Genomic DNA, 9,669 nt, shown 5'->3' on the forward strand with positions numbered 1-9,669 from the left:
CAGTATTTCTACAGTGTGCCACTACCACAGTAGCTACTGTACTGTACTTAAATCAAGGATTAAAATACCTCTTTTGGATTTTGAACAGTATCTTCTTTTGCAAGGTTGGTTTCATTTCAACTTTGGGCGAGGGACAAATATAAAATGGGGGTTTTGGAGGTCTTCTGCCAGAAAATTATGAGCATCAAACACTGAATTTCGTGTATTCTGGTAAATTTTTATGCACCAATTTGTGTTTTTAGTGCATCAGTTTATGCTGGATATGCCTTTAATGTTGTCAAATACTTTGTTGTCTGCTACTTTCATGTTTTTTATTGGGGGAGACTAATGAACATGCTATAAATGTAGAGGGGGACATGTCCCTTGCATTGCCCCAGAATCTACACCTTTGTTGGTATTGCCACAGAAACTCAGGTGTGATATTGGCACTAGTAGGCCACTGTTTTCTTTCCAAAAGATAGTTAGTTCAAAAGTTACAATAAATATTTAATAAATAACAATAAGGACGTACATCATATAAATAAATGTAGATGCATTTCAGGCAAAAACAGCAACCTTTATGAGCAGGAAATGTACTTATATTTTTTCTTAAAGGGGGTTAAACAAACAAAAAAACATCAGCTTGGTGGTGCTTTAACTGAATGAAATGATAATTATTGAACTTTATACCACAATTTATTTGTCTCTAAACCTCCTCAACATTTCCATTGTTGACTCTGTAGTCACAAACTGTTGTAAAGAACATTTAATACGGAAGAAAACACACGTACGACTCAAAGTTCTCCGGACCACCCCATCTCTTCCCTCATACAGTCCGTTCAACGCTGCGGAGGTTATGAAAGCCGAGCTCGCCTCTGATTGGCCGTTGCTGTAGAAACATGCAGTCTCACTATCATCACTCCATCCCTCTAACCAATCAGCGCGGCCGCTCGGCCCCCCGACGTCAGTCTCCTCTCCTGTCAGCCAATCAGATTGTCCTATATGACTGTACTTCACCCGGCCGGCCGCCTCTCGCACAGGTAGACGGGACGCGCCGCGGAAAGGTGAGTTTACGGTCTTTGTGTCAGCACAGGAGTTATTTAGCTGAGTTTATTCTATCAGAGATTATTAAAGTTAATCTGTTGTGTGTGTATGTGAGTGAAGAACAGAGGCAGCTGCTGGGAGGTGTGACATCTGGACAACAATATGTCGGCGTGTTTTGTTGTCTGAAACACACCAAGTGTTCATTAATAATCATTATAGTGTCAGTGTCTTAAGTGTTAGTGATGCTGGGTGGATGTTAGGAAGTATTTTGCAGCTGTGAGCGTTTGTCTGCTTGTTACATTGAGGGGTTTAAGTTGCTGCATTAACAGTCTGTTAGCAGGGGGATTCGGCACCATTTTGCATAGAGTTTATTGATTTAAATGTCATGTATCATTGCCTTATGCATCAGGTTTTAGGTAACAATGTTATATCATAGTGTGCCACAAGTATATTGCTTTAAAGCAATATTTAAAATACAAATAAACAAACAAACATGGATACATGTAAAGTGGTGGAACAGTTACTCAAGTACTCAAGTACAGTTTGAGTTAGTTGTACTTTACTTTAGTATTTGCATTTTACACTAATCAAAATACAGGAATAAAATACTGTTACTGTTAAATGGGTCATTCTGCATTATAAGTACTTTTGCTTTTGGTACTTGAAGTATGCTGTATGTTGGAGCTAAAACTTGTGTACTTTAATTTAAGACTTTTAATGCAAGACTTTTACTTGTAGATAAGTATTTTTCTTACACTGTAGTAGCCTATTGCTTCTTTACTAAAGTAAAAGATGTGAATAGCCTACTTCTTTTACCACTGCACCTAATAAATATTAACACTGCGATGTGGTAATGATTTGAGATTTGGTATGCAGCTCAAATGCTGGATTTTATTTATTTATTTGAGGCTATAATTACTCACCGGTAATTTAAGTGTACATTGTGAATGTGATCTAAAAAGAGGCCTATTAAAGTTTCGTGAGTTTAGTAGCTGTTGCATGTATTTCAGTGGTGAAGCGTTACATTTACTCGAGTACTGTACTCAAGTATTATTTTATGTTACCTGTACTGTCACTGAGTATTTCCACGTCATGCTACTTTTTATTTCATTTTATTTACTTCTACTCCTTTACACCTTTTATCTGACAGCTGTAGTTACTTTGCAGATTCACGTTTTATATCCATTACCTATAATACATGTATAAAATATTTGTTTTGACTAAACAATCCAACATTATATTAATATTTATAGTTAACAGCTCCTCATTGACTAGCTGCAACATTTAAATGCTGCTTATGTCAATGCACAGATAATAATCCATTAGTGTAATTTAAACTGTCAAAGAGGCCATTTTACTGAATTTATAACTACTTTTACTTAAATAAAGAACTGACTACCTCTTACATTATATTGTAGCAATTCTGCATGATTGTAAATAGTTGTTTTAGATAGTATTTAGTCTACTAAATGTAATTTACTGATCATTCATGTTTTTTTTTGTTCAAAACATCTAAAATTGTAGTGTAGTTATGATTTGAAACTGTCATTTAAAACTTAGATTGATGGATTTCTGCAAGTTCAGTCATGTTTGGTTATGTTTTCATTGTATTTGTATATCATGAAAATTGTTTCAAATGTACTGATATCTATATAATGAGTAGGCATTACATTTAGATGTGGTGACAACGACAATAACGCTGTCAGGGACTGAATATGTGCTGCAAACTAAAGCTTCTGATCGTTTGGTGGATTTATAAGTAGTACACATTGTAAATTGTTTTTGGATTTTAATGAGCGTAAAGGTTTATTGTTTTATAACATTTACGTTCCTTTACAGACTTTGATGACTTATTGTTTTTCTTTTGCAGTTTTTCTGCTATATTTATTAGAATAAACTATTTAATTAACGTGTTTGTTTGTGAGACGAACTCGCAGTGTTCCAACATGAGTGACGTAATGATAACTGTGATGATACGTCCTGTCTGAGAGTTGTACATGTAACTCTGTGTTCCTGTTTCCAGTCTTCTCTCTGGACCTGCAGACCTGTCCATCATGGAGGTGAACGGCACGGCAGACATTTTGAGCTCTGCCTACCTGGCAGTGGAGTACGTTGATGGGGTGCTGCCAGAGAACCCCTTCCAGCCCTCCCTGAAACACGCCTGGGGCTACATGCTGGACAACTACACCAAATTCCAGATTGCCACCTGGGGGTCACTCATCGTCCATGAGTTCATCTACTTCCTCTTCTGCCTGCCTGGTTTCCTCTTCCAGTTCATGCCCTTCATGCAGAAATACAAGATCCAACAGGTTTGTGGGACTTTAGGTTGTTATAATTTTATTTTCAAAATCTAAGATGACAGTTCTCCTAAAAGACCTTCTGTTTGTGTGTGTGTGTGTGTGTGTGTGTACAGGACAAGCCAGAGACCTGGGAGAAACAGTGGAGATGTTTCAAGATGCTGCTGTTTAACCACTTCTGTATCCAGCTGCCGTTGATCTGTGGAACCTACTACTTCACCGAGTTCTTTAACATCCCCTACGACTGGGACTCCATGCCACGCTGGTCAGTGGAAGTACAATAAGAATAAGAATGAATATGATGCGTTCAGGTGTGTTACCTGAACGCATCATATTCAAATCACCCCAGATACTATAGAGTAGAGTAGTTATATAACTGCAACACACTTGCATTTGCTGCTTTGAAAAACAGGACGTGGATACAACAAAGACTCAGTAATAGTTTTGTTTCTTTAGCATGGCAATTAAATCTAACCTATGCCTGTGTGAACTATGATGGTGATAGAAATTTGACAGCTGTAGAATTAAAGTGATGCTCTGCACAGCCTTAAAATGAATGACACAGAGCTCTCACATTCCCCATGATGCCTTCATCAGTCTGCTTAAGGATAGAAAATATATGGTTGTGAATCTGCTTTACATGTTAAATCTTTTAAGGTCATTAGAATTGTTTACAGTAAATATAAAGGTGCCTATTTGTTGCACATCATCCAGACAGATGCTCATAGATTGACTGATTGACTGATTTCATTTGGTGTCATGCACACAAACATGTGCTTGACCCTCGTGGGTTCACGAGACACCATCACAATATCATTGCAGTGATCAGTCCAAAGTGCTGTCCCAGGCCCGGCAAACAAATTCTTGCTTCAAAAAAGTTCCTCCTCTAAAACATAACTCAGATTTTTTATGGCTGTCCAATTAAAACAAATCAACATAATGGGGGTAATTTTACTGAAAAGTTCATCCCTTATGTCTTCATAGACAGTAAAGCAAACAAAAAAGAAAACTAATCTCAGTTCCGCTTACACAACACAGTCAAACCATTTTGTTTAAATAAATGCACAGGGATTGGAAATATGGCTTAATATTACAATATTAAGAATATTATTGCAATATGTATCACAATATGAGAAATGCAGATAAAATAACACATAAAATGATCAAATACAGATTTGAAGCTATGAAACCTATTTTATTGACCACATCAGACAAAACTCATCATATGTGTAAAAGAAACAGTTGAACAAATAGTTTTGTTAGTTTTTAATTACAATTTGCTTTTAATCATCAATTTCAAGAACATATTTTAAAAAGATAACACTAATGATATTATTGAAACCCTATGGGCACAGTGGACAACCACTAATACAGATCAAAAGGCCTGGAACATAGTCATTCCTGTACAAATGCTGTTTAAATAAATGACAACATATGGGAAAAAAATCTTAAAAATACAGTGATTCTATTTTCTTTTTTTTTAACTTAACTTCCATGATACTTCCCTCACGGTAACCCATCTGCTTCCAGCTGGCTACCTGTGCGACACTGAAATCATGATGGGAAAAAGAAAGTCATTTTCTCTCATTTAAAAAATGTAGTGTCCTCAAAGTTTATGACAAACTGCCACAAACGAACCAACGAGACGCAGCAGTGAAACCTGGCACTCTTCAGGCTACTTTATGTAGTCTACTCAAGCAACAAAAAACAGTCATGGCCTCTAGTTTTAGAGACAGAAAACGAATGCATACAGTGAAACACCTGTGGTTAAAGCTGCCCTTGTTAAGTGGATTGTAGTCTGAGTGGGCGGAAGTTCGCTGCATAGATCAGCCTCTCATTGGGCGGAACGAGCCACCCGCTGAAGTCCCGCCCTACCACCTCCGGTTGTGTAGCAGTTTTCAACCGTTTTCAACACGTCCTTTACTAACTTTTGCGGTGTTTGATCTTGCGGGGATGTAGCCATTTTTCTGCCATGGTTCGCGTCTAGTATGCGATATTTTTGTGGGCGTGTTACACCAAAACCTGTGTCCCCCCGGCAATATTTTTGCAAGTGCACCGTTGCTGTGGCACCGCCCAGAACGATTGTGATTGGTTGAAAGAAATACAAGCAGCCGGGGCGTTTTTTTCTCCAATCTTAAAGTGAGAGTCGGCCCAGCCAGACCTTTCTTTTCTTGAGAAAGGTCTGGTGAGCGAGACTAAGTGGATTGATAATGCCTGGTCATGTAAAGCCCCTTTGAGCAGGCCCTGGTGAGGGAAAACAGTCAATAATATTCAGTGAATAGTGAAGCTGTGATTCATGACTTTATATTGATGTAGTAAATATATCAACAAGATGGTAATCTGCATGAGAAACAAAGAAAAAAATAGCTATAACAATAAATCACTTATAATGATCAGTTTGACCTGGACAGACATGATCACTATAAGAGGTCTCCACTCTAATACATTTACTGATGTAGCAGCTTTTATACACAAAAGCACCTAACCCTTTACAAAAAAGTGAACAATTAAATTCAATATGCTTTTTATTTTTCTTACCCATACAGGTTGTGTATGAATGATCATTTATGTTTCTGTCACATGTTGCAAACTCACCTTTTATCTGGTCACAATTTGTCCGCTGTGGGATGAAAACGATAACATATCAATTGAATTTTGTCTAAAAAAAAACAAAAACAAAAAAAAAAGGCTATTTGTTCCAGTGTGTTTTTCTAACGATGATCCACCTATCGTCTTTGTCTCCTCCAGGCCGTACGTCTTGGCTCAGTGCTTCGGCTGTGCTGTTGTCGAAGACACCTGGCACTACTTCCTCCATCGCCTGCTGCATCACCGCAGGATCTACAAATACATCCACAAAGTCCACCATGAGTTCACCGTGAGTAAAACACACACACATGATAAGATAAAAACACACCACTCTCTGTTTGATCTCTTTACAGTAGAGTTACTTATTAACGATGCTGCAGCTCTCACACGTGAAAAAGTGACCACACAAACACAAACACAGTGTCTCTGCCGTCCCTCAGGCTCCGTTCGGCATGCAGGCCGAATACGCTCATCCTGCTGAGACGATCATCCTGGGAGCTGGTTTCTTCATCGGCATCATGATCTTCTGCAACCACGTGTTCTTCCTGTGGGCCTGGGTGTCGTTCCGCCTGCTGGAGACCATCGATGTCCACAGGTAGGACACATTTTCTCTGGGTCATTAGCTTTTTGCTGCCTCTTTCCTCCTCTCGCTGCAGGTAGAAATGGAGCTACATTATACAGTTTATTACTGTGACTCTAAAGAGAGCAAACAATTGCTCAACAAACAGTGAGACAGATGATGGTTGAAAGAGAAACCTTTTTTATGATGTCAGTAACCTGTGAGGTCGACCACTAGAGGGCCACAGAGAACACTAGATGTCACTGTCACATTATCAGGTCACACAGAGCTCCTGTCTCTTGAGATACTTTATATTATAACACATTTATATTTGCTATTATTTTTTGGATTACATAGATACCTACATTTATACTGAAGACTTTTCCACATATACATAAAAAAAGACTTTCTGTTGGAATGAGCAGTAGCACAATTAGTAGCCCTACATTGTTTCATCAGGCAAGTTAGCTTTTTAAAAAAAAATTAAGTCTTTTAAAACACATAGTTTTTTTTAAATATACTTTATATTTCATATCTTTCTGTGATTTTCTTACTTTACTCAATTCATTATTATTTTATGTTAAATAACCTACTGTTTCTAAATTACACTGATCTTTGTCAGCATTTTTTAGGAATTTTAAATTAATTCTTTACATATATACATAACTCACAAAAGTTACAAAATTTAGAACAATACACATAACAAGGGAGACAGGGGTAAAATAAACAGAAATATTAAATAATAATTCATAAATAAACATAAATTATTCCAACATTTTTCCAGACTTGACCTTGATTTGCACCATTTTCTTGCCTTTTTTGCCATCAGGCACTCTAAAATAAAACAAAACTTGTAATAAAAGCCAGATTTTCCTTCACTATCACGTCAAAAATGTATTATAGCTAACAGTGAAAGAGTATTTAACACAAAAGGGCGAAGTCATAGTACGAAAATACTGTAAATGCATCCTATCTTCCGTCTAACTATTATCAAAACATCATTTTGCCTCATTTGAAAACCATTTGCCTTGTGGGAAGGATTTTGATTTGGTGATTTCTCTGAATGACAGCCTTTAATTCCCTTTTTTTGTGCGTGTCTTGCACCTTCTCAGTGGTTATGACATCCCTCTGAACCCGCTCCACCTGATCCCGTTCTACGCCGGCACCCGCTTCCACGACTTCCACCACATGAACTTCGTGGGGAACTACGCCTCCACCTTCACCTGGTGGGACAAGCTGCTGAAGACGGACAACCAGTACAACAAGTACATGCAGAAACAGGGAGACAAGAAGGAGCAGTAAACCACTCTGTGCCTCTGCTCATACACTCACCTGGTCTGTCAGGAGGAGAAGGGAGCTCTGCAGACACACAAACTCTTCCTCACACACACACTAAAAGTGTACTTTGAATGAATCAGAGCTGCTGTGGGTTTGATTCTGAACCGGACTGCGTGTTGACTTCAGTCCGACTTCTGTGCCTTTCTGCAAAAGAAGTACTTTTGTCTTCTTCTGTCAACAGCTGCTGGCTGAATAAAAACCATCAACATCCTCATTTTGATTTGTTGCTTTGCTTGGTCACTGAAGTTTGTACCATATGACTCTCTTGTGAAATTCTTCTGTATACCTCTGAATGTCTGAGCACTTTAGCGCTTCCTCTTGAGTTTAACTGAGTCAGAGTGACATTGTGTTTTAGCTGCAGTTCAGTGGGGACTGCCTAAACTCGAGTCTGCATGTTTGATGCGAATCAATGTAAATTTTTTGATGATAAGGGATCGGCTCATAGGGCACTTGGGGTTGTTTAAGCCTATTTTGTTTAAGACTGTACAAATAAGTGAATAAAGGTTTTGGTTTTACAAAAAGAAACCTTGAAAATGCTTTATTTGTCTGCCTCTATCAACAATAATGTTTTAATAAGATATTGACATATGGACACATTTCTACACAGAATGGGACCAATGGCTTTTCAGGCTCAGATATTTCTAACATGACAGATCTGAATCTTCACTGTGAGTGTTGGTGTTACTTCTCTGTAGACACTGTTATGTGTGAGCTGATGGAGGAAGTGGATGATTTCGCGAGTGTATATGCTGTAGGTTCCCTCCATCTCCTCTCTGCTGCACTGTGGACACACCCCTGATGCTGCCCCATCCAGCACACACAGAGGCATCAAGTCAGCCAGCAGCAGCAGGGACCAGACAGGAAGTGAGGACCAGAACTGAGTTAAAAAACACAGGAGTAAATGAGTGGGTAACATCTTCAAACAAACTGAAATAAATTAATAAATACAATTAATCAAATGAATTACTTTATCATATGTAAGTCGCACTTTATTTTGTGTTGTAGGATTTATTTTCCATTAGCAGTATTGATATTTGGACTCCTTTTTTATAAGATGAATTTACTTCTTTTTTTTTTTTTTACTTACCTTTGAGACAATCACTACAAAAATAATTACGATTGTGGTTTACTATAGAGTTGTAATTTTCAGTACAATTGAATCTGTTGATTATTTTTCAAATAAATGACTGTTCAGTGTTTGAGACATCTGAAAATAGGGACAAATACCAACAATTACCCTGAGCCTAAGGTGAAATCTTTACTTTTTTAGTTACAAATCATCAACAAATCTTAACATTTGCCAGGCTGAAACTCACTATTATTTGGCTTTTTTTGTCTTGAGAAATACAGAAATAGTTAATAACTTTTTTTTCTGTTGATTGATGACTGATAATTAATTGATGGTTGCAGCCAAATTTACAGAACAATGACCTTTTTCAGAGAACACAAAGGAACCATGACAGACTAAAAATGCACATTTGGAAAAAGAATCCTATCTGTAGCTCCTGAGTATTTCTTGTGTTTTTGCAGCCCCCTTTTGTAGGATATAAGATTTGATAACATCTTTAAAACCAATTCTTATAAAAGCAAAGGCAAATAGACAATAGCTCTATGGAGGCCCAAACTGTTCAATATTAAAAAAATGTTAGGCCTATATAACCATGACATTGTGAAACAGAATATTATTTAGATCATAGTTATGTAGGCTACAGTTATCTCTTTCTGCTCCTTTTCATATTTTCACATAAACAACACATTTTATTTTTATTATTTTATTTCTATTTATCTTCAGCAGTTTTCATTTCAAAATATCCTTTTTAAAAAAAAAATAAAAAAAATCTGTTGTTTTCTCCAGTGGCCATTTTA

The 9,669-nt window shown here is 37.3% G+C and overlaps 1 protein-coding gene across 1 annotated transcript; it reads left to right on the plus strand.

The window, feature by feature from the left end:
• Positions 1–948: 948 nt before the first annotated feature.
• msmo1 (methylsterol monooxygenase 1) lies at positions 949–8,017 on the plus strand. The gene is made up of 6 exons (XM_050044952.1): positions 949–1,043; positions 3,047–3,332; positions 3,437–3,585; positions 6,069–6,195; positions 6,347–6,501; positions 7,578–8,017. The coding sequence occupies exons 2-6, from the start codon at positions 3,078–3,080 to the stop codon at positions 7,765–7,767; spliced, it is 876 nt and encodes a 291-aa protein (XP_049900909.1). The 5' UTR covers positions 949–1,043; positions 3,047–3,077; the 3' UTR covers positions 7,768–8,017.
• Positions 8,018–9,669: the final 1,652 nt, after the last annotated feature.

This window comes from Epinephelus moara, chromosome 5, assembly GCF_006386435.1.
Source record: "Epinephelus moara isolate mb chromosome 5, YSFRI_EMoa_1.0, whole genome shotgun sequence".
NCBI lineage: Eukaryota > Metazoa > Chordata > Actinopteri > Perciformes > Serranidae > Epinephelus > Epinephelus moara.

What these genes read in the sequence shown, in the direction of transcription:
- msmo1 (XM_050044952.1), top strand. Translation starts at nt 3,078, where the DNA reads ATGGAGGTGAACGGCACGGCAGACATTTTGAGCTCTGCCTACCTGGCA. An exon ending in TGGGACTCCATGCCACGCTG is followed by an intron (nt 3,586 to 6,068) that starts GTCAGTGGAAGT and finishes TGTCTCCTCCAG; the next exon opens with GCCGTACGTCTTGGCTCAGT. An exon ending in AAGTCCACCATGAGTTCACC is followed by an intron (nt 6,196 to 6,346) that starts GTGAGTAAAACA and finishes GCCGTCCCTCAG; the next exon opens with GCTCCGTTCGGCATGCAGGC.